At 52.3% G+C, this 23,753-nt stretch overlaps 5 protein-coding genes across 5 annotated transcripts; 2 read left to right on the plus strand and 3 right to left on the minus strand.

The window, feature by feature from the left end:
• Positions 1–10,449: 10,449 nt before the first annotated feature.
• Positions 10,450–13,144, plus strand: J3458_001390 (uncharacterized protein; the record flags this gene model as incomplete). Its single annotated transcript, XM_007810254.1, has 2 exons — positions 10,450–11,359; positions 11,412–13,144. The coding sequence occupies 2 exons, from the start codon at positions 10,450–10,452 to the stop codon at positions 13,142–13,144; spliced, it is 2,643 nt and encodes an 880-aa protein (XP_007808445.1).
• Positions 13,145–20,125: 6,981 nt separating this feature from the next.
• J3458_001391 (uncharacterized protein) lies at positions 20,126–20,833 on the minus strand (the record flags this gene model as incomplete). Its single annotated transcript, XM_007810253.2, has 1 exon — positions 20,126–20,833. The coding sequence occupies one exon, from the start codon at positions 20,831–20,833 to the stop codon at positions 20,126–20,128; it is 708 nt and encodes a 235-aa protein (XP_007808444.2).
• A 273-nt stretch (positions 20,834–21,106) lies between these two features.
• J3458_001392 (uncharacterized protein) lies at positions 21,107–21,409 on the plus strand (the record flags this gene model as incomplete). Its single annotated transcript, XM_066116702.1, has 1 exon — positions 21,107–21,409. One exon carries the CDS (start codon positions 21,107–21,109, stop codon positions 21,407–21,409), a length of 303 nt encoding a protein of 100 aa, XP_065978588.1.
• A 790-nt stretch (positions 21,410–22,199) lies between these two features.
• On the minus strand, positions 22,200–22,457 carry DUG3_1 (glutamine amidotransferase subunit; the record flags this gene model as incomplete). The annotated part of the gene is made up of 1 exon (XM_066116703.1): positions 22,200–22,457. One exon carries the CDS (start codon positions 22,455–22,457, stop codon positions 22,200–22,202), a length of 258 nt encoding a protein of 85 aa, XP_065978589.1.
• A 95-nt stretch (positions 22,458–22,552) lies between these two features.
• On the minus strand, positions 22,553–23,563 carry DUG3_2 (glutamine amidotransferase subunit; the record flags this gene model as incomplete). The annotated part of the gene is made up of 3 exons (XM_007810252.2): positions 22,553–23,314; positions 23,371–23,466; positions 23,549–23,563. 3 exons carry the CDS (start codon positions 23,561–23,563, stop codon positions 22,553–22,555), a joined length of 873 nt encoding a protein of 290 aa, XP_007808443.2.
• Between the last annotated feature and the right edge of the window lie 190 nt (positions 23,564–23,753).

The following is a 23,753-nucleotide window of genomic DNA, read 5'->3' on the forward strand; positions in this document are numbered from 1 at the left end:
GTGCTTTGACCTTTTTACTTTTTTGGGTTTCTGCTCCGCTACGCCAGTGGGAGAATTATACAATGGTAAGAATAGATAAACTGTGTACGGAGTATACCCGTGTGACATTTTACGAGGTGTAACGTTGTGTATTGGAGGAGACTACGAGTGAGAGGGGGGAAGGGGGCGTTTATGTAGATGTGGAAAGATTCACGGTCAGGGTTTGGGTGTAGGTTTTTGCAAGTGAAAGTGACGACAAGTTGGTCAAGTGGGAGGTCGGTAGGGGTTTTCAGAGTTCCGCATTTCTGAGTGACAGTTCCAAGAGGTGATTTGCGTCCATTCTCACCAATACTTCTTGGCCCATCGCTCGGAGTGGTCTTACGCATGAGAACCTGCCGATCGTTCATGGTTCGGGACATGACCTGGGGACGATGGCATGCTACGAACGAACGGCCAATAGACTGAACCTCCCCCCCGAAGCCTCAACTGTTCAATACTCCCGGCTTTCGGGGCTGCAAAACCAGTCGATCAAGCCGCGACCGCTTGTAGCGCAAATCAGGAGAGAGCTAGACGGGAATACCACTATTCATCCCGAAAGGTCTTGCTGCCGATCAGGGCGCCGGGAAGAACCTCGTGAGAAGATGTTGGCTGCCATGCTTGCTGTTCCATCCATGGGTATCTCCTAAACTACCTCTCAAAGTCGGGCTCGGGCCTGCGGCTCCCTTGATCTTCCTACTTCGCGCAAAGAGCGAACTTTCAAGTAGTTTCGAGAGTGAAAGAGCTGAGTGGATCGGACCATCAAATGCCAACATCCCCCTTATTGAAGGAAAAGCCCATCCTACCCCGTAGCTCCCTGATAAGGACAAGAGAAGATTCCACAGACCTTCCCCAAGCGGATTTCGAGCATGCAATACCACCTTGCCGGAGAAGAGGAAAGAAACTGCAAAGGCATGGCTACAATCTTTTCCTCAGAGGGGTTCGTTTGGTCGAGGGACTTGAACTGTGCCAAGCGGCCCGCCTCCGCATTCCGCATCACCACCTTGGGATTCGCACTTGGGTCCAGATAAAGGTCGTACCCGTCACGACCCGGGGGTGGCGTCTTCGTTCTTGGACGTTTGCTGCCTTCTTTTCTCGTCGACTGGTCCTTCATACTCGTGCGTGCCGCCGCGATTAATAATTAGAGCCTTGGTGCCATCACAAGAGGGGAAGGAAGAAGACGACCAGACGTGCTCAGCACAATAGCGGCAGCCCGCTACAACGTCATTTTGGTGCCTGTGGGGGTGTTTTCTAGTCCTGTGGCTGCACATATTGCCGTGCTGCTTTCCTCGTCGATATCTTCAGCTCATGAGGCGCTGTTTCGTAGACACGACGCTCGAGAACCTGGCACACCCTGCCCGTGTACGCGTGTCCGTCAGGTTACCGCATGCGCAGTCAGAACCGAGATGCAGAGCGCCTGTGCAAGTCAACATGAGGGCTCTGTACGCGCGTGGCCGTAATTTATGCAGAGCAAGGGATCGCATTGACGGAGCCTTTCAGCCGCCCGGAAGCTCGCGTGGCCGTGATGATGAACAAGCATTCAATGTTGCTTTTGGTAGCTGATGAGATGCCGGTCCCGGGCGCCAATCCACGAGGTCGGTTTCATCAAAGGCACGCCTTGTTTTTAAGCTGCAAGAGTATCATGCATACATTGGTAATTGGGCAGGCACAGAGCTACTTCATCCGAGCGCGATTGACAACATCCATCCGGCGATTTTGTCTGCCTAGTTCATTATCCTCTGATGCTAATGGATAAATCATGTGTCGGGGTACGGCTAGTGAATCATGGCTATTCTCGGCCCAAATGTCATTGTGAAGTCTGTTTGATTTCGGGCTGGCCGACCGTAGCTTTTGTGTTTTTTTTTTTTTTTTAACACATCGTCTTCAGGCTCTAGAGTGTGTGGGAGGCAGGAAGGCTCGCTTGTTGCAATGGCATTGCGATTCGACACTGAACAGGCATCAAGGCGAGGACATGGCAGCCTCCTCGATTGCTGCAAGTGCGGTCCCGCCCGACGTTGCCCATCTTTTGCAACAACAGCCATGTCCAGCAAAAAATGCGTCTTGACCGGCAAACGGGGGCCCCGCGTACGCTCATGAATCTTGGCGATGAGAATTCACGATGAGGGCCGTCATCGTGGGGGCAGCCCGCATGTTGCACGCGGGATTAAGCAACTCACTCACGCGGCAGCTTATCGACAATGTCATCCTCCATGCCTCCCGCAGCTTTGTGCAGGGACCATTTGCCTCTCCGCACCCCGAACGCGCTCGACACCGTCATTGTTCTGTGCCGCGCCGATAATCAGACAGTCAGGAACTTTTGCGTCGTGCAGGGCGGGGGTTGCACCTGAACTGACCGGTTCCTACCACGCCCCTGTCGGCAGCGCAAGCGAATTCGTCGCGGTTGTGTAATAGCCACCTTGCCGTTGACCGATTTCGAGCTTCTCATCGAGGAAATGTTTGCTGGGCCGCATGCGTGCTGATGCGGTAACAGTTTGCGGGTTAGCGAACATCTGGAGAACGGGTATGTAATGGCGCCTCGACCCCATGGGGATGCCGGGGCTTCCCACGTGTTGATGATCTGGTGGTTGAAGCCGTGGTCGCATCTTTATGCAAAACTTCCAATCACCTCTATTTGCGGATATAATGCCCTCGCATTGGAGAAAACCGCACCGCCACCGAGATAGCTTTTCTCTCCCCCGACAGCTCATGCTCTTACTGGCTGGTCGCTGACATGTAGTACATACAGGCCACCATGGTAGTTATTGTGGCGGTTGGACAGGTGGAGGAGAAGCAGCCTCCAAAGTTGTTCTTCCTGTGATACGCTTGTTTGCCGACCGTTTGCTAGAGGCTATTATTGGTATAGCAATGCAAGAAAACCCAAATCATGAGAGGACGCCACCCATTGTCCACTAATTGTTGGGCATGGACTAGCACTAGGAATTACGTTATTGAAAAGCGCCAAACCTCCAGGGCTAGCTCGGGTCGTTGCGGTCAAATCTGACGATGCCAGGGCCCGCCCCTGCGGTCTTGCCATAAGGCGGGGAAATCATGTGTCAGCGGGCAACGAAAGTCTGGGGAAGACGAGATGCATGTCGATGTGTCTGCCAATTATTTTTGTGTGTACCAGTAATCATCTGGAACGGTACCAATGATTGTTATACAATCGAGTAGCTCACCCATTGTGTACACCATTAGCTCAACCTCCCGGCCGGACCTCTGCCCCCTTGGACGAGGCCAAAACCAAGAAAGCCAATGGTATTGACATATCGTCGGAGAATTTGGGGGGTGTTTGAACTAGCCCACCAGTAGCGCAGAACATTGCTGATTTTGTACCCAACATATCCCCGAACTTGACTCCTTTGACTCGAAACCCTAAAAAAAATAAGAAAATTTAATCTGGGCTCGAAGAGTGAGTCGCCGGAAGTCTTCATCTCCTCACGCCGCCAAATACGTTGAACCACCAAAGACGACTTTGACATGGAATTATAGAATGAAGTCCGAGTATACCTCTTGAACTTTCAAAGAGAACTCTCAAAGAGAACTAACTGTACCTCCTTCTTCGTTTTGTGTTCAAGATGCGCAAAGTTCGGTTGCCGGGACTTTGCTTGGCAGCTGAATTCCATTGACATTCGTCACACCGGGCTGGCTCCGACCTCCAAGGGTGAACTCTGATGGGCGGGAGATTGTTCCGCAGCTAGATGTGCCGGCACAAGGCGAAGCATACCGGGTTGGCACCTATCCTGCGCCAAGACAAGAAGCACAACACTTATCCAACAACATTCAAATACCAAGGGCCAAAAGGCCGTGCTTCCAGCCGGGTTTTCCGGTTTTCCCGTTCTCGAAACACAAAAAAAGAATTGTCGATGGGTGGCTCTATGACCACGAATGCTGTAACACTCTCCCCCCACTCGGCAATTGGTGAGTATACATGATGATAGTGCGGGGGAGCCAAGCTTTTGGACCAAGACCGCCACAAGCGGGGTTGATGACCTTCAACGCACGAGGTTGAGAACGCCCGCATACTTGGTAGCGAGCGGTAGCCTTAAAGGACGGGTAGTGCGTGGCGGCCATGTACAGGCTTGAACATTATCAGACAAGGACTTCGAGGGCTATTCCTCATATCGAAGATTGGATATGAACCTGTGGTACGTACAGTTTGTGGTCATGATATTTCAACCACCCGAATACTTATTACTCCCCAACCGCAGAGTGCGAAAGATGAATGCAATGAGAGATGACGGTGTTTGAACACAAAGGGGGAGACATCATTGGCCAGAAGCATCTCCGGCTACGGACTGGAGCTAGACCGCCTTGGGCAGGGCTTTTTGCATTCCTCGAGGCTTAGACCCCAATCGCGCCCCTGGTGTGCTTCCGCAAGGCGTTCGTTCCTCAATGCTTCTGGAGCCACTATCCAGGCCTATCACAGGAACATTGAAGTCTTTGCGTTGCGTTGGCCGTTGTCCCTTGGGGGATATTTTGCCTGAGGCAGTAAAGCAAAAATCCCGGGCACTTGAGCTCTTGCGGCAGCTGCAGTAATAGCCCTGGAACTAGATCAGGCTCATTGCTGGCCAAGCTTTGCAAGCAGGCACGATGGTCCGAAGCGTGCCAGCCTATGTACGTATCCGACTGGCTGGATTGACTCGTCCACCCCAGAGTTCTGAAGCACATGGAATGGATGGCCCGCTTTAACGCTCTCAGGGACTGGTTGGTAGCTTTGGCGAAAGGCATTGAAGGTGCTGCTCTGGGTAGCCGCCGTCTGGCCGCTGTCCTGCAATTTCCACAATAGATCACATCTGGTTCGATTCAATCACTGATTGGTGCGTGGCCATTGAAACCGATTGAGACTTCCGCGGCCATACCCGGCCAGCTTTGATTCGTTGACCGGAAAATTAACAGGCAGTAACGAACCAGAAACAAGGGCCGGATTGAAACGCATTGAGAGGCTCGGTTTCCGATTCATTATAACATGCCGTCGCAACCCAAAATAATGGATATCGGCATTATTATGGCGAGGTTAGAGCTATTCCATTTAGAACACCTTGAATAGGCAAACCCAACATGCTGGACTTTGCTTGTCCTTGCTAGTGACTGACGATGGCACCGAAGAGCATGGCTTGACCCATGTTTTTGATCGACAAACTTGATGCATGCATTAGTAAAACGAGACTCTAACGTGGTGTATGCCCAAAGGTGTTTTGCTGTCTGCCGCCGCCAATTCATGCTGCCAAATATAGAGCTGACGAAGAAGGGTGCTTTTGTCGACTGGGTAAATTTCCTCGTCTCAGCAGACAATAGTTCGCCACCAGAGTCATCAACGACAATGCATAATGCGCCACATCTCGAAACCTGTATAAGCGGAGTCTTTCTGTGAAGCTGGCTGCGGCTTAACAGGCACAACCCATGCTGTGGAATAACAGGAGTTGCGACATATGAAATGCCCGGTTTGCCTAGCCGGAATTTGATCTCGTTAGTAATTTAGTACGTCAACATCAGCTCCGGGCGAACGTTACGGATGATGTGGAGATAAGAGCAAGCTAATACTACAGTCCGTAAAATAAAGTACCGAACACGGGAGATTGTGCTTAGTCTTGAACTTCTAGAAAACGGTGATCACTAACCAGGGAGTGAGACACGCATGGCCGAATCTGCTAGTGCGAACCCTTGGCGTCTTGTGACTCCAAACGGCTCAGCAACTGACCAGTCTTCCTGCAACCTCAGTGTTGGGTGCTGAGTTACAGCAGATCTCAGCCGACGTCTGGATGGTAAACTTTGGGTGCATATTTTTATTGTTTCTCGCCGTGGCCAGCTTCTGCAAACCGAGTTGTGTATGCTGAGTGGAGGGTGTGATTGCCGTTCGCCATTGGGGCGAGATGAAGCAAGGATTGCCCCGTCTGCTGTCTTCTAAGTTATTATGTGCCATGTATGATCGGAAAGGACTGGGCCATCGTGGCTCGGGGCCGTTTGAAAGGTGGCTGCCCCATCCACTAGCGGCCAGACTCTGCACCAGTGACAAAGGGGCCACCAGGATCCAGACATCGATATCAGATGATGTGATTGCAAGAGCCAAAATTGGTTTGGCTGATGGAATGATGGTTGTCTGGGACTGCCTGTTGGCTTCTCACAAACACCCGGGCGATCTTCGCCTTGCCTGATGAAGATGGTCAGTCCGAAAATGCTGTGGCTTTTTTGGCCGTCGTACATGTATTGTTGCGCAACAGAACAACAGCCACCAATCCTCTTTGGGCTGGCGTTTTCCTTTCAAGGCCGTAGTTAGTTGCTTTTAGGGCTGAACGAGCTGGGAATGGGGCAATCGCCAGCGGCGTCAGTCAGTGAGGGCATGGCTGAGATGGAATACTGCCTCGTAGGGCAGTAGATTGCTGCCAGGCGGCAGTCGTCCCGACATGCCTGCGGCTGTACGAGGCACATGCCTTTCTGTCATGTTCGGATTTCGTTAATGCATGCCAAGTTGGACCAGTTGACTTCTTGACTCTCTCTAGGATTTGGCTTCAATTGCTGCACGAGTCTCCTACAAGCGCGGAGGTTTGAACTAGAAGCAGGCTGGTCAGACGCGACTTCCCTCTGCAGTCATTTAGAATACCTGGTGAGTACTCCGTACTCCGTAGGAAGTCGGAAATACGATGATGTAAGTGGACCTCCTCACGCACAAAAAGGCAGGAGTCGAGTCGGCCGAGTCGTCGCAGCCGCTTGCTACGAAGGCAAGGCCTTTGACTAGCTCAGCCACAGTACGAATCTCTACTCAGGCATCTCCAACGCCATCAGGAGTAGACAGCGGAAGCTTTTGTTCCTTGGGAGGCCGCGGCGGCCGTTGGCCTCGTCGTCGCACCAATTTGCACCCGTACGCCGTACTCTCGGATGTGAGGGCCATCACCTCCTTCGTCTCCCGTTCGACCTTATTGCGCCAATCCCGTCGCCGCCGTCACCATCTTCAACACAGGTCCCTGCTGTGCATATGTTAAGTTGCAGTTGCCAAGACCGAACCGAGGGACGCCACGACCAGCAGTATCAAAGAGTGCAAAATGATACTGCTACCCGGGAACCTAGGTTTCTGGGAACGGCAACCGAAGTAGTCTGCCCTGGACAAGCTTTGAGGCTTTCCCTTCTCTCCTCTGCATCCAGCTCTGCCCGTGATATCTATGGATTAATCGAAATCGCGACATTGACGATCTCCCGGGTCAAAGGAAAAAAAATCTTCAAATCAATTCATGGCTCGCCATACCGATCTCGACAGATACAAAAGTGCCTAGCCTAAATTTATCATGAGAAAACCCGAGTCTGAAACGCACAATTTGCGGTCGACATGAAGCTGCCGCTTGCTTTGTGATCCACTTAAGGCTTGGTAAGAACAAAGTGGGTGCAAGCATCTCAGCCAGTCCGGTCATGTTTGCTACAAAGTCATTCTGGATCTCTGCTTCTCTGTACCTACATGCTGCAAAGGAGTATACATGCTGTCATCCCATGCTGGAAGGGCGATTTCAAACAGCTGCATGATGGTTACATCCTGGATATGGTCATTTGGAGTTACCCCTGTTGATGTACCGGCGCCATATTGTATATTCATTTAGTGGAAGCGCGGTGACTCGCATTATCATTTGGGCGAACATGCTTGACTGTTCACCCAGTAACACGCCTCGAACTTGCCAATGGAACGCCGGGCTTGGGTTGCTGCAAACAAGAAGCAATTGCAGCGCGGCACCTGTTAGCTGTCCTAAGCACATGGCACCAGATGCGATTCCCCCACACATACCAGATTTGCGGGATATTCCAATTTAATTTATCTACCACGTACCTGAAGAAACACATGAGCGATGGGTCTCGGCAAGCACAATCTATCGCGTCTCGATGGGCCTGTCCTCTCTCCCTCTCCCGCTCCCGTCCACCCTGCCTCTCTATCTATCTGAAAAGCATCAAAACGTTATCTTAGCGGCTCCCCAGAGGCGCCTGCACGGAGTGGGTGCCCAAGTGGGCTTTACAAAAGAACCTGGCTATACTCCGTACGCAGGCTTGGAAGACGCTAGAGGCAAACTGGGAGAGATGCCGGTGCAGCTTTAGTGACAATTGATCCTATTCGCGCCAACACTTTGCGTGATGTGGCCCCCATTCATGGGCCCCAAAACCCTGAATTTCATCACGGAGACAAAAGGCGTCTCGCTAGGGTCGGTTTTTATGCTTTTGCCTCTCTCCGAATTTCTTTTGCCACCAAGTTTCTCTCTTCGTCTACTTGAGGCTAGGCGTACCAGACTCTGTAAGGGACATAGCTACAGAGGCTCGCGTGCTCGCGTTGCTTGCATGCTTGTCCGTCTGCTCTCCAGACTCGAAGTCCTAGTGCAGCTGGCCTGGTGTTCGGGTCTAGAGCCTACAGGAACTGAGGAGACGATGGACCACAGAGGCCGGGGCTTCAACGGCGTTGTGCATACAGTTTACTGCCTTCAATGTTCGCTTAACGATCAAGTCTTTTTGGCCGCTGCCGCTGGAGCTTTGATTGCCGCCTGGCCCCCCAATCCGGATAGTGCAAAGATCAAGAATGGTCCCCTGACGACCGGCAGGGTCTGGTCCTCGTGATACTTTCAGTGCTGGCTCTCAGTCGAGGTGTCACTGTTGAGGGTCGGCGGAGGGAAAGGCGTGATGCGGCATGGCTCAATTACTGCCGTCGCCGCACCTCCCAAAGTTAACAGACACAGATGCCGTGACTAGTTCCGCCAGGTCAAGCTGACACTTGACAGGCACTTGACGGACACCTGGTCAAGCTGCCAGGTCGGCATGGAGCAGTTCAGGACTTCATGTCCGGCCTAGCACCATAGTTCTTGTGGTTCTGTGGGACACAAGTTCTCACAACCACGGCCCCTTTTGCCCCTCCAACCTCCAACCTCCAAGGTCGACCCGACCCCAAAAACATCCGCCTCCAACAATTCCATCATCACACGCCCTGCCTGCCTGCATGCTTTGGTATCTCCCACACCCTACGGCACCAACGATCAGCTTCTCTCCCAATCACGGCATGGTATCTTGACGATTCCTGCAAGGGTGTCTGTCTTCACCATCACCCGGGCACGACGGGCAGAACGGGCTGGTGGTCCCTCACCCCGCGAACTCGCAGAGCCCAAATGTCAATTAATGCACGGTGAACAACCACCTTTCTCCCGGCCCCTCCACGGCTCTGGGAAGTCACAACCTGCAGAGGATCTAGGCATGCGGACCAGCTACATTCATCTTGTGTTACATGTCAAGTACTCACTGGCCTCGCTCGCCTGGGCAAGCAGGTTTCTTCGCATCGAGACATGCTTAAAGACACCACGCGCACGCGGGGCAGCTTCGCGCGCATTGCATACGTTGCTCATATCTGACCGTATTTCCCAGAGCCAATCTACCAAAGAAACTCCCCAGACGACAATGCGTCCAAAGTGCCTTGCTTACGTGCGACACAACTTTTGAGATGGCGGCCCTGGCCAGTGGCATCTTCGAAGAGTCGCGGCCTCCGACAAACGTCCCCTTCTCTGGTAGGCGACTGGCTGGTCGTACTAATTGGAGAGGCTTCTCTAGCATCTTTTGCCTCTTCACCCAGGCTATCCGTCGCCGTCTTGTTCACCCCCCAATATCGCTAGCCGGGGAGTCCAAGACGAGGCCCATCAGACACACCCCCATGCGACGGTCCCCGCTGATCTCCTCACGGTTGCTAACTTCACGCCGACGTGTCGTCGAGACCCAGGCCTGCCGGACACGCCCATCCATCCCACTTTTCTCCAGATAGGCTCCGTCCCATGTAGGCTATAGATGTTTGTGGAACTGTACCACAACAGCCTACAGGGACACCACACCACCGGGTTACTCGCTCCCACTTTACACAGGGCCATGAGGCACCACGGAGGACCATGAAGTAGTACCGGGCATCCCATCGTCTACGGGCACACACCCTAGTTAGTTTCTCGATTGGATGTATGGAGAAATGCAGATAGACCCTGGTCAGCTTGCTTCAAGGCGCGAGCGCTCTCCCACCGCCGCTCCTTGTGGCCCTGACCATCACTGTCAGTCCCTATCAGTCAGTCCTGGGCTCTCAAATATCCGAGTCGCAATATACATAACCTTGTTACCACCCGGTTCCTTTCTCTGCATACAACATCTGCATCAGCCAGTGTATTTCATTTACACATAGACTTGGGCACTCTATACTTACCAATCTTCCTCTTACTCACTCACTCTCTCTCCCTCTCCCTCTTCCTCTCTTACCATCCTTCATCTCACATCCTTTCAAGATCTCTACACACTTGCCCCGTGGCTCCACCTCGGCCGCAATTGCTCGCGCCATACGCCCTGCTATTTGCCCGTTGTCAATACATTTGTACAAAGCACTATCGAAACACAGTACAATATCTCTGACTAGTGTTAAGAAGACAAAAAGCCGAGGTTTGGCTTGTGATCATGACAGCTCCTCTCTCTCAACAAACAGTCTCAGTCAAAGACGCAGCCGCAGTTCGCAAGCGCAGAAGACGTGCTCCAGCTGGAGGTGCTGCGGATGACTGCTTCACTTGCTCGAAACGAAATGTCAAGTGTGACCGCCGACGGCCATACTGCTCTCAATGTCTAGAAATTGGAAATGAATGCTCCGGATATAAGACTCAGCTCACCTGGGGAGTTGGAGTTGCTAGCAGAGGCAAGCTTCGCGGACTTTCGCTTCCCATCGCCAAGGCTCCTCCAGTATCTCGAGAGCCCAAGAAGTCCCCCGTGGCTCGAGGCCGTGCCAACTCGACGGCGGCCGTTATGGCTGCTCACTGGGTAGAACAAGAAGAGGCCAAGAGACACCGAGGGCCCATCGATATCCCGTCAGTGACGCATTCCGTCTCAACTCCAGCAAACTCATATCCCGGACATGGGTACGACTATCTTTCCATGTCCCACCCTGAGAACGGCACAACTGTTCCTCAACATGGCTGGGGCAATATTCATTACTCCAGCGGACTTGTACATTCGCCGGACGCAACACCAAAATACTCCAAATTTCCCCTTCCTCTTATTACAGATGGTCTATCATCATCAGTCGACTCTGTAAGCGATGTGGACTATCTTTCCCCTCTTAGCCAAACATATTCACGCGATGAAATGCCCTTTGGTAGTGGATCATCTGTAATTTATGACGGATACGGGAGAAACCAGCACTCTCCCGTCTCCCAAAGTCCTCCTTCAGGACTAGTTCTAGACCACACTCGTGTGCCAACGTCGTGTCCTGGCTTGGTATACGCCGTATCAGAACATGGCTCGAGTATCAACTCTCACTTGGACCCGTTCGACACACACCTGAGCCACAAACTGATGCGGGAGTGTGACAGCCTCAGTGAGCATCACATGGAGCCTTGTCCAGCCTTCCCATTCTAATGAGGCAGCAGGTGTTCCACAAATCGACGTATTCAATTCAAGTTGCAGCCCCGCTGCCAATAGCTGGACATCATCCTCGCATCAGCGCGACGAAGAAATTCAGTCACCGCAATCCGAACACGCGTCGAACAGGTGGCCTACCACGATTCGAGAACCCGAGCCTTTTCGAGTTAGCCCGGACCTCGTAGCGAGGATGCCATTTTTCATGGACTATTACAAAAACACTATTGCGCCTTCCATGGTATATATCGATGGACCACACAACCCTTTTCGGGATCATGTCCTTCAGCTGGCGGTTCACAGTCAAAGCCTTCAGCATGCTATCTGTGCCTTATCGGCTTGCAACCTGCGAATGAAGAGGAAATTGAGCCTTGGGCAAGACACGCAGGAATTGCTTGAGAAGCTCACAACGGAAAAGAATGCCATCGACAGTCTTGGTGATCGCCAGCCAGATGATCCCTCATTGGCCGAAGAGTTTCAGCACCGAAATTTGGCAGTAAACCTTCTCAATGAGCAGCTCAACGATCCGCTTAAATCTACACACGACTCTGTCCTAGCCACTATCCTTCTTCTCTGCCACTACCGTATGGTAGAGTCTGGCGTGGCCAAGTTCCACACCCAATTTGCTGGTGTGAAAAAGATCTTGTCCATGCGAACAGAACAGTTTGGCCCTTCCAGGGGCTCGGCATGGATCGAAGCACTGTTTACCTATTTTGACGCCATCTCGGCAAGCATTAATGATCGCGAGGCCCAGCTTTCCCCAGCCGTGGATGATGGGTCACCGCTGTTGCCCCTCGGCGCAGAAAATCTTGTGGGCTGTGACAGGGAATTATTCAAGACGATTAGCAAGCTTGGTAGATTGAATCTACTTTCGCAACATCGCCCCGTACAAAACATGGCATCTTCTCGTCGACCAAGCGCTGACACTGCACCAAGTCATCGGATGGTTGGATCCCCAGTTGTTCACTCATACAGTGCTGGTATCACCAACGTGGGCAGCCTTCACACGCCACAAAATCAACACGCGCAGCAGCAACCACAACATCAACAGTCACAACAGCTTGGTGACTTGTACCCGGCACCTGCGCACCGCTTTGACGGTAACGGATTTGGTACGACACTTGATGACGATGAGATTCTCGCCTCTGCCCTGTGCACATCTGCAGCATTTGATGACAGTCGGTCACTGTTCTGGCGCGAATGGAAGGAGGCACGAATGTCATTGCAGAACTGGCAGTTTGACGCAGTTGCAGTTGCGGCATCGTTGCCGGGATCTCCCTGCCCGTCCGAGGTTCGGGATCTTGGATCTCTGTCAGAGGCTTTCCGGTATGCCGCCCTCCTCTACACCGAGCGCCTCGCGGGTCCGGGCACGCCATCAAGCCACACAAACTTCCAGAACCTAGTCAGTCAAGTTGTCTACTACGCCACCAGCCTCGATGCCGGCAGCACGGCCGAGAAATTTCTCCTTTGGCCATTGTTCGTCGCGGGTTCTGAGTGCGTCAATGAATTACAACAAAATATTGTGCGAACCAAATGCCGCGACATCATGGCCCGGTCTGGTTACATGAATAATCTGTCGGCCCTGGACATTCTAGAGAAACTGTGGGCCGGTGAGTTCAATGCCGCCACACCCGACTTGCGTCACAGGTCCGGCCCGGCCAAGATGGCCGGCTGCCGAGGACCGTTCAATTGGGCAAAGTGCTTTGGCGGACCTGGAGCTGAGGCCGAGTGGATCATGTTTTGAGGCTCCACGGTAGGTCCTGCCTCGCACACCAGGCACCCACATGGTGCAGTCCAAGCGATCAGAAGTCAACGGGGCCGTATGACAAAAAGAAATATGGACACAACCGAAATGTACCTGGTCCAAAAAACAAGAAAAAGAAAAAGAAAGAAAGAAAAATTGAATACGGAGTAGGAGGACGGAAATACGGAGAAGAAATACTGGAGCATGAGGAATACCCATCTGCACTTTGGCGGAATAGGAGAACCTTGTTTATACTGGGGAGATACTTTTACGTAGCAACCTGGCGGCCCGGTCTTTCCCCCCCTTTTTTTGGGAGAAGAGGGGAAAGGTCTGGATGGGAGATGAAAATAAGCATTGGCGGCGACGCGTCCCAACAAGATGTTGAAATGAAGGCATTTGCGGAATATGTTTATTGAGGGAAATATTTTTGCTTGGGGATTTTGTTTTCATTGAACGTCGGCAAATCATGGCATCTAGGAGGGTGAGCGAAACTTTTTGTGGAACAGGAGAAACGGCAGTGAATCTGGGCATTAATTGGGTGAAAATATCCCATTCATGTACTTTTAGCCGCCACCCGCATTTTGGTTTATTTTACGTTGACACGATGCGCGAAAGCAAATACACAATAAAATGATGGCTATCAAATTGTTTTCCCCCCTTGTGCCCACCAATTCCTTTACATGGAAATGGTAAGCACTCACTTAACTTGTAGATTTCTCTATTTCTTGATGGTCCTAGATTGAGTCACTCAGGAGCCCGGCTAACCCCGTGCCTGTTTGTGTGTGCCAAATGCCTCAATCTGTTTAGGCCTGTACCCCGTAGTCCGTAGCTAGACCTGTCACCGCAATATCGGAAGGCAATGGCAACATATTTCATCATGCTTCGCGTTACCCCCTCCCTGAAATCTCGCTTCAGGCGACGTGCCATCAACGGGCGGCTTCGCTGGCGGATATGGCCGAAGCGGGCCTTATCACGCAGGGACCCCGCAGTGTCACGAGCTTGACTGTGTTGCAACTAATACAGAGCATTACTGCATGTACTCGGAACTGCAGGTGAGCATGATGCAAGCCTTATCACCGCTTACTTGAACCATACGATACATTCGCGTCAGAGGTGACTGTGGTGTATGAGCACAACCCTCACGTGGTGAAAGCGAATCGAAGTTCATGGCCGACATGATCGTCAGCAATGGCTTCTGGCAAAAGGCATATCTCGGCCGGGGCTAGTTTCAATGACGTGCTTCCTGCGTTGACCGTGGACTTGCCCAATGGATGTCGTACAGTATTCGTTCCCTGTCAAGGGCCGTCATGCCTTGGACCCGCCAAGAGGCAGTAGATACCTACATATGCAAGTTCGCTCGCACAGCAGCGTGAGCCGGGAAGCCTGCAGAGTCGAACGCTGCATATTCGCCGTATGATGATGTGCCATCCAACTCTTGTTGTGCCTGATTAAAAGGCATGCGCCTTGATAGTGATTTCCACCAACGAGGTTCCGATAACATGCCTTCTCAAATGAGCTAATTTGTTGGGCATCACGAGACGCTCTGTTTCGCTTAGCTCTTTTAGCACGGTGAATCTCTCACAGGCTCAGATCAGCCCGGTGATTGTGCAGCAACGCCAATATCGGTCGTTGAAGGGGTGTGGAGTCGGGTCACGTCGGTTCCTGATGAGTCTCCATATCGATGTCCGCGTCCGAACAGCACGCCGCTACTTCGGACGACACCCCTTTATAGGCAACGTTCCTTGGCTGTCAGAGGCCAGCTGAGGTGAGGAAGGGGTCAAAATGAGATAAGCCTCGATATCACTGAGAGACTGCACTATCTCGCATAATGTGGAAGATGCAAGATAATAGCGTGCTTTAGGGATGGAATTGGGCCAATGTCCATGCTCGAAGCCACTTGAAAGTGCCATGGCCCATGACCGGGCACGGACAAAAGAGATTCGATTCTAAATGAGTTCCGTTAGTGAAAAGAGGTATATTGAGCTATAGACTTGGGATCGGTAGGAAGGAAACGGAGTGCACACCCGACATGGTTTCCCGTGCAAGTGTACATACAGGCTAGACATGTTGGAGAAGCTTCAGGAACAAACGCACGCACCCCAAGACTTGGCGTGACTGGGGGTTAGCGGAGGCGTTTTCCAGAAAACCAGTCGGCTGAGACTTCTAATCCCTTTCAAGTCTCAAACCGGGCGCTAATTGGCTGTCGATGCTGATTTCTGACCTGGCTGTGGCGCCTACCTACTGTAGGGTGAGCGCGCGACGGATTTCGTCTGTCAGCTGCTTGACATCAGAGGCGGGTGAGAATGAACTTCTCCAGTTTGGCCAGCCGACGAGCTCACCGTTCCACGACCCGGCGCAAAAGTATTACGAAGTTCAATACCACGCGAAGAGGGCTGAGCCATGACGAACTTAACTTGTACGCAAAAAACGTCAAAGCTTGATGGAAATGAAATATGAAGATGGCATTTGGCCACTCGATGGAAAGATGGAGCAAGCGACGCCACTTTTTGCTGTGCCTTGGGAGTATCGCCAGCCAAGTGGACGAATGGTGGTAGTACCGGCCTCGAAAACCACTCGTTTTTAAATACGAATCAAGGCTGGCTTCAAGGCTGTTTGATGGTCCAAACGCAGATTGTGCTTCCTGTTGGCTGTTGCCATCCCCAATGTCTATTAGAGTTATGGGTAGTGATATTTTTAGGTGGGGCCCGGGGGGGGGGGGGGGGGGTTCCTCGAAGGGGCAGTGCCGCAGTGCCAAGTGAGCAGCATTTGGAGTCCGCTTTGGTACAATACTCCGAGGCGGCAAGTAAAGTGACCGGTTATGAGCAGGGGAAAATGCCCCAAGAGAGACACAGAACGACTGGCTTGGTGTATAACGCAGTGGTTTTCAGGGCTCTGTAATCGCCGCCAGGTCTAGATGTAGAAGTCCCAACATAAGCTGAATCAACATCATGGACAAGCCCTGCCGTGATCAGCAAGACTCCGGGCCCCTTCACTGGGGATCGGGGAGAAGTGGTGGTCTGTGATGACTTATTATAGTCACCGAGATTGATAAGCGTCGTCATCGGCCGAGACATGCCGGCGGATCAGCCAACTCGCTCACGGCCAGATTGCAGCATGTGGAGGTCGTCAAGAGCCGTGGTGCAATAGAGTTTTGATCATGTTGTTTCGGACGTACGTCAACGAGAACAAGAGGCGGTAGATGAAAATTGGAGGAGGATAGTATAAGGAACACACTGTCCGGCTTGAGGTGGCATGATTCGCTATGAAACGGGCAGCAAGGGTAGTGCCAAGTGTTGAACCGTTCAAATTCGAAGCCGGCTCGGACGATGAAAGATGACTGGTTCACTGTGTCTAGTTGGCCGCTGTTCCTGGAGCCATGCCTTTTGATCCATGCAGTGGCTGGCACCGGTATTAAGGAGAATGTGAACTTGAAATGCTGGTTGGTGCTGGGGTAGCCGGATGAATTCGAGGCAGGCTGTGGAATGCTGTGAGTGGTGGGTTCTGTTGGCTCGGCGTTGGTGGGGCAGGCGGTAACCATGCTTTTTTGCTCGAGGCAAGAAAAGATTCGACAAAACATTGAACATCCAGTCGGAGAAACCTCGCAGCCTCGAAACCTCCATAGGCCACCGGATGGATCTACCGTACGTGATGGCCTTCGGCATCTTTGTTTGCTCCTTCCACAGCGTGATCAAAGTCTACTAGACCACGACGGCCTCAATCTTGTATGTTTGTCGACCTCGACGCTTTCGGACGATTCTTCATCTCATTTAGGCCACTTCACGGGCAACTTCGCTCTGTCCCCGCGTTGACTCCCTATCGTTCCTGATATTTACAACATCTCACGACGTCGGCGTCTTTGACGCTGCACTATCCTCAATGCCTTGCGCAAGTGCGGCATCCTATCAAGAATGAGACATCGTGGCCAAGGGTTGGGGCACACCGATCATTATCGACCGAGGGATATCCGGTGCTTGGCACCACCCGTCTCCGTAGCCAAGACGCCTGCCCTTTGACACTGTCTGCAGTGTTCATGCACCTCTTGTTCACGTACTTAATTTAACTACACGCCTGGGGTCAATCCCCGGCCATCTGTTGACTGGACTCACCCCCATCTCCACCAAACTAGCTCGACATTAGTTGCAAATCACACCTGGTCCGTGTGGTAGTCTTCTCCAATGATTCGGACACGCCCCTACCACAATAACTTGGCGGACGAGAATACCGAAACAACATGTCTGGCGGTTTAATGGCCACCAGATGTGACTGCAATGCTGAATTTAGGCACCTCCATTGGCTGTATCGTACGCATCGCTGGAAACTACGGCCTAACGTGCCTATAATTCTCTGGTCACTACTGGCAAGGGAGAGGTAGGAGGACAGTACACCACCAACGGGCCACATGGACTTGTCGCGAAAAAAAACCCTGAATAATGATCTGCAGAGAGTTTCCTTAACAATCTCTCGAAAAAAGAATCCAGCCTTCATCTGATGTTTCCCACGTTGACCTCCCACCATTCAATGCTCCAGTCCCTAGTTGACAGTATCAGTCGATTCAAGTGACGTTGCCTCGGAGCCATTCCGTTTTGGCTCGGCTTCGCCTGCTTCACAATTCAACAAAAAGCACGAACCCGCGTCTTGGGCGAATCGATTTGGTCAGAAAGAAACGAGCATCGAGAATAGCCCACAGGGTGTTGGTGATCATACAATGCTCCGAACATCTGAACCACAATAATGATTAGTTACTTAAATCCGGGAAGAAGATTGCGCCATGTGGGCCCCGCGTGTCGTTGTCCAAGCGAAACTTGGTACTTCCCTATCACGATGCTAGCAAGAGCTCGATTATTACTGTACATCGGCGGGCAAACGGGAGATGCCGGTGAAGTTGATGTGGTGATCCGGCCGTCCACCGAAACCAAGGTTCCTGCAGCAGTTCGTTCTGTATGTCTTGGGTAGGCGATTACCGGGCAAGGCAAAAACACCTAATTGACTAACCACATAGTCATCCCCTTGCTTCCGCAGTTCGACGAGGTGTAGCCAGTTTCTCCAACGGCCCCTCTTTCCCCGGTACCGAAAGAATGAAGCCCCGACAAACTCGAGCGTTCCTGTGGCATAGTCGTTCTTCGCGCCTCCTGATTTGATGCCGAAACCTGGCTCGCGACAGCAGGATGAAACCAGCTGGCATGTGTCCAAATACATACGTCTGCCCACGACATTGTCGGCTTTTGTCCCCACATGCAAGCACAAGCACGGGTTTCCGAGGCGGAGGACACAAGCGGGCGAGGCGGGCCATCCACACTATTGGGTGCTGGGAGAGCCAGGCCCAAATCAAGCAGCATTGAGGCCAAATGCCAGCGTGGTGTACCACCAGACTCGCGCTGACCTTGCCTCAATTGGGACCGAGAAAGCGGCTGCAGGGGACTTTGGTTACGCACAGGGCCCTTCTCCGCCTCCGGCAGTCCAGGACTCGCCGTAGGCTTATCAGGACTTTGCGGTTGCTGTCGTATCTTAATCAGTTACTTGATTCTAGGTGACTTGCCCTACTATTGCCGTATCGACGTCGAGAAATGACTCGCATGTGTCCTGGCGCGCAAGGTTGTTCCAGAGGACTCTTGTTCGGCATGGCTGTGCGTGAACGGTGCCAAAACGTGCTTTGGGGGTTACGTCAGCGTCTAATAATAAGTTCCTGGCTCATATGTGCGATAATATCAACACAGAGGGGACGAGCTGCCAAGGCTGTACTGCAATGAGGTTTTGCACCTGGGCAACTGGGACTCACCCCCGCCAATGTGCAAGGATCTCAAGTGGTGCGAGTTCCTCGGGTTGCAGCGGCTGCATAAGTTACTTGTTTGTGCAAGTGCTCCGTATACCAAGTAGTGACGTTACAATTGTGCTCACGCGGCGGCGGCCGTCGGCCGTACATGCAATCACGTCACTCGCAGAATAGAGCGCCAAAGGCGCGATTGGTGATTGTGGTCGGGGCCCTAGCAGATTTCGGTCTGTGCACGCCAAAAACGCCGTTTTTGCGAGGCCTTGGGCTACGAAGCGAACCCGTACCCCAGGCCGGCACTGGAGCCACGCAGAGCCTCTGGTCCCTCTGCGGGTGGATATGCTACCGTCTGACTGTTTTCGTTCAAACCCAAATCGCGAACAACTTCCAAAAGCGAGTGGCCCGGCAAAAATAATGTCCTGCCGAGGTGTCATGACGGAACGTTGAATATTATACGGGATATCGACCATCGTGGGGAGTGGATAGCACCGGGCAATTCATGCTTGGCAGTCCGTGTAACACCCAAAGCTTCTTCAATTCAAGCCCCAGCCAAGACTGCAGCTTCAAGTTCCTGCAAGGACTGCGTGAGTAACCCCCACTGTCTCCCACGCCGACATGGATCGATGTCCGACTCTACCGTACTCAAGAGGAACCCTCGTCCCTGCCTGACAAGTGATATTTATATAGCATACGGTCCAATTCAGGTCATCTATATTAAACAACGGGACACCCAAGAATACACACGTACATTGTAGAAGTGCCCCGGGGGGGGGGGAATCAGACTCCCGGGCCGTCGCCATCAACAGGGCTAGTGAATCTGTCACTCAAGGGGGGAAGGGGGTGTATGCCAAGATCACGACGGTCAAGTAAATAAGTGCAGTCATTCCAAAATCAACGCTGCCGATTTAGCTGAACTACTTGAGCAGTCTGCTGAAGAAATCACAGGGCCAAATGCTGCTCGCTGTCAACATTCGAATGTCGAACGGGTCCTGCTGCTCGCTTCCCTGGCGCCGCCCAAACCTGATGATATCAGTGGAAGTAAGCCCCGTCAACGGCCGCATTACCGTACATGAAGTGTGAAAAGGAAGAGAGCCAGATAAAAGGAGGGAGGGGGTTCGGGCGGCACAGGCCCTTCACATACTCCATGTCTCCCTTACGATTCGGATGCCAGCACCGTAAGGGTATATGCAGAAGCCTTCACAACTAAAACTACCTCAGGCACGCCTCCCAAACAAAAATGCCCCTCTAAAAACAGGGACAGCTGGTGAAGCACTACGCTGTTGGGCGAGCGTTTGCGTTTGGTCAGCTGGCATTGTGGCAAGGCTGGAGGCAGGAACCGAGCTGCAAGGCCGCAAGTCATCATTAGGAGCCGCATCTGCCTGCTGCAACTTCCCGTCCAGCTGGCCCTGGGCGGTCCGAGATGCATCTCGAACGATGATCAAGTCGTGCTTTTTAGCCAGGAGCAGGTTCTCAAGTTGAGCCAGCTTGTCTGCCCTGTATTTGTTGTGGCTTGGCTCTGGGGATATTTCCAGTTGATCTCCCATCACGCTGTCGTGCTGCTCTTGTTCCTGTTCCTGACCGTCTTGTTCGGGCTCGGCATCTTGCATGGGGAAATCAACCTGGTGAGAGACTCCGGGCTGCTCTCCTTCCAGTCCCGGCATGGACTCGTCTTCGTCATATGTATCACAAGAATCGCCATCCTCAAAGTCCTCTTCTCCATGTAGCAGTTGGAGAGTCGTCGATGCAAAGTCCCGCAGCCATTTCTCAGCCCGTTGAATTTCAAGAATCTGGCTCTTGCGCACCTTTTGCAGCCTAGCTTCTACAAAATCAATCTTCTCTTCGGCGTTCTGGACAAGGAGGCTCCACGTCTCCTCGCTCAAGCTTTCATCGTTTGCCAGCTTCCTCATCTTTGCGGCCCACATGTTGAAGCGCTCGCCGTCCTCGGTCTTGTACCGACGACGGAGACATTCTTCGCAAGACCATCTGTATTTGGCTTGCACAAGCACATGCTGAAGCTCCCGGGGGCAGATGGACTGCGGATCGCATCTATAAGTCGTGCAACGAAGCTTGTAAAGCTTGTGGTGCTGACATGCAAGATGGTGTAGCGTGGCAATGCAGCACGGCATCTTGCCCGTCTGACTGCTCGCAAGGTTGGCCGTGGTTCCGTTGTCATCCAAACGGGCGAGGCAATATCGATGACTGTAGTGCCGCGGATGATGTCAAAACAGGACCGCAGGGCCCTATGCTGGATTAGCTGGGGGCAGGCCTGGTGTAGGGACGGTGATGTCTTTATACCAAATAGTAGCCAAGACGTACAAGCAGCGTCGTTTTGCGCCAAGGCGGCTGCAGAGAAAGATGTAGTTCAATACCTGGCAGAGGATGTTGGTAATGTCTGTTGTCTGTGGACTAGTATATCTGGTTTTTTTAAAAAAGAAAAGAATGATTATTCGACGGCTCCTACACGAACAAGAGGGACGAAACAGAGAGATCAATATTGACGGCAGCCACAAGGACCAAAAGAGCCGCACAAAATCGGAAAAAAACACACTTAAAAAAAAGACCTTTCGAATGCGCACAACTTCGTTCCTGCTCGGGCCATTTGCCGGTGCGCCATGGTTGGCGACTGCCTCATGGCGCTGTTAACTTTCATGGCTATTCCTCATTGATGCTCACTACCGTTAGGTCTGCAGGCCGAAACTCCCATGACGAGCAAAGTGTCATTGTCCGCGCGTTTCGACTCTACAGCGGTTGAGTCTATTGCGCATTTATGCATTGTTGGATGGAGTCGTGGCGTAGTGTTCGGCCAATGCTTTGTTGGGCCATTGTTGTCGGTCAAAGTATACTTCGAGGTTTGTCCAGATGTGGCCTAATAGCCTGCCACGATGGGCAATCCAACTGTTCAGGTGTGCGTGCAATCGTTCGTTGTTTCAGTTAAGCGTAAACACATTACTTCATCGTCTGCTCATTATGGAAAGTGCTCAGGCCTGCACGTCACAATGGCCCCAGACAGACCGGTTTGACAAGCAGACGTGGCTCCGGCGGCAGTTGAGCGGCCTACGTGGATGGAGACGCGTGAAGCAGACGCAAAGGCGCCGAGAAGCACGCGCCAAGTATATTCAAGTATCGCTCCTGAGCAGTACAAAGTCAAATTTTGCACACTATGCTTCCCACGCAGCATCACAACGCCTACAATGCCGTCCCCCTTTTTTAATTCCCTCATGCAGTAGATGTACTCGGAGAGGGGAAATACAATCCAACACACAAGTCCACTTCCTGCAGAGGTGGCGTCTATCGTGATTCATTTGCAGAGAGGGGTGTAAGGGCCCGTCTAGCCAAGTCTGGGCTTATACTCCGGGAGCAAAGCGTCTGCGCAGCCAGCTTTCTGTAGCCGTCAAAGCTAGACGGTGTTGCGCCGCTGCCAATGCTGATAGACGTGCCACTCGGCTGTTTTTCGTTGGAAACCAACCCCTTTGTTTGGACAAAAGCGCTGGAACGGACGTGGTAGGGGTCGCGTTCGTAGTATTTGTCGAGGATGGGGTGTGTCATGACTGTTTGGCGGTGGATGGTGAGGATGGAGTTTGTAGGGACGTTTACCCAGTTTTCTGGCCATGTTAGCTGTATGACACGATCAATGGTTGCGTCTACTGCGGTATATTACCTCGTTCAAATGTTAGTGGCTCACTAGCGACGAGCACAATATCGGCTCCCTTGTCCTTTCGCTCCATCTGATACTGCCTGTCATTCGGATCAGATGTCCTCGTGGCCCACTGTGTCCCCGACGAATAGTACAGGCTGGCGGCTTCATCCTTGGAGCTGCTTATGTATCGCGTGCAGATGACGCTGTGGCCATCTGTCACAGCAAAGTTGAGCAAACTCCTAGTGTCAACATCTTCGCTTTGCAAGACATCCTGGGGGATCGAATCTGTCAACTCGTTGATCTGCGCAATAGTCTGTTCGACGGCTTTACGCAGAACGGTCGGTCCGAAGCCGTTTTCGGGAGACGAGCTAGGGTCATGACCAAGCCGTTCGAGAGTATCGAGGAATAAGGCAAATGCCCACTCGCTATCTGTACCGCCCTTTACTTCGAGATACCATTTATCCGCTAGTCGGTCGCCAAGTTTTCTCTTGATGTATTTCCAACCGCCAAGACCACCATTGTGCATCCACATCAAGCTGGCGTGTGTAAAGGGGTGGCAATTATCCTCACTCAAGGAGCCTTCGGTCGTGGCGCGTACATGGCCAAATATGAGGCGTGATGCCGTCTTGGATGCTATTCGCTGCAGATTTGTGCAGTTCCACGCTGGAATGGTGGATGTGAAGAGACAAGGCGCAGCGCCGAGCTTTGGATCCGTGTAGAAGCCTATGCCGAAGCCATCTGCATTGTTTTGGCCCCTACGAGTGTCCTGGCTACGGTCAGTACTGGGATTGAGGATGTGCAGCCTGGGACAGGGTGGCGTACTAGACGCAGGCGGGAGTCAAACGACTGCTTTAATATAGAATGTGTCGGGTCGAGAATCAGTTTCGAGAGGAGAATCTCGTCGCTCCCTTTGTATACCTGTTTTGGTTCGCGAATTCCCTTGTCAGTCCCCATGTCCGACGTCGGAGGAGATGCCGCGAAGATGCGGCCATTGCCTTACCAAGAAACGGCACATGATGTGTCAGAGCTGCGATGCACAGTCACAGGCTCAATGGACAAGGCGAGATAAGAACGATAACCGTTCATGAAAAGAAAAGGAGGAAGGGACGACCTCAGAAGGGCGAAGAAAACAGTTATCTGGCGGTGGGAGAGTTAGCGACTTGGCCAAAAGGTAAGCTGATTGTGAATCATATTTGTAAATGACA

This window comes from Metarhizium acridum (assembly GCF_019434415.1).
Source record: "Metarhizium acridum strain ARSEF 324 chromosome Unknown scaffold_1, whole genome shotgun sequence".
NCBI classification, from domain to species: Eukaryota; Fungi; Ascomycota; class Sordariomycetes; order Hypocreales; family Clavicipitaceae; genus Metarhizium; species Metarhizium acridum.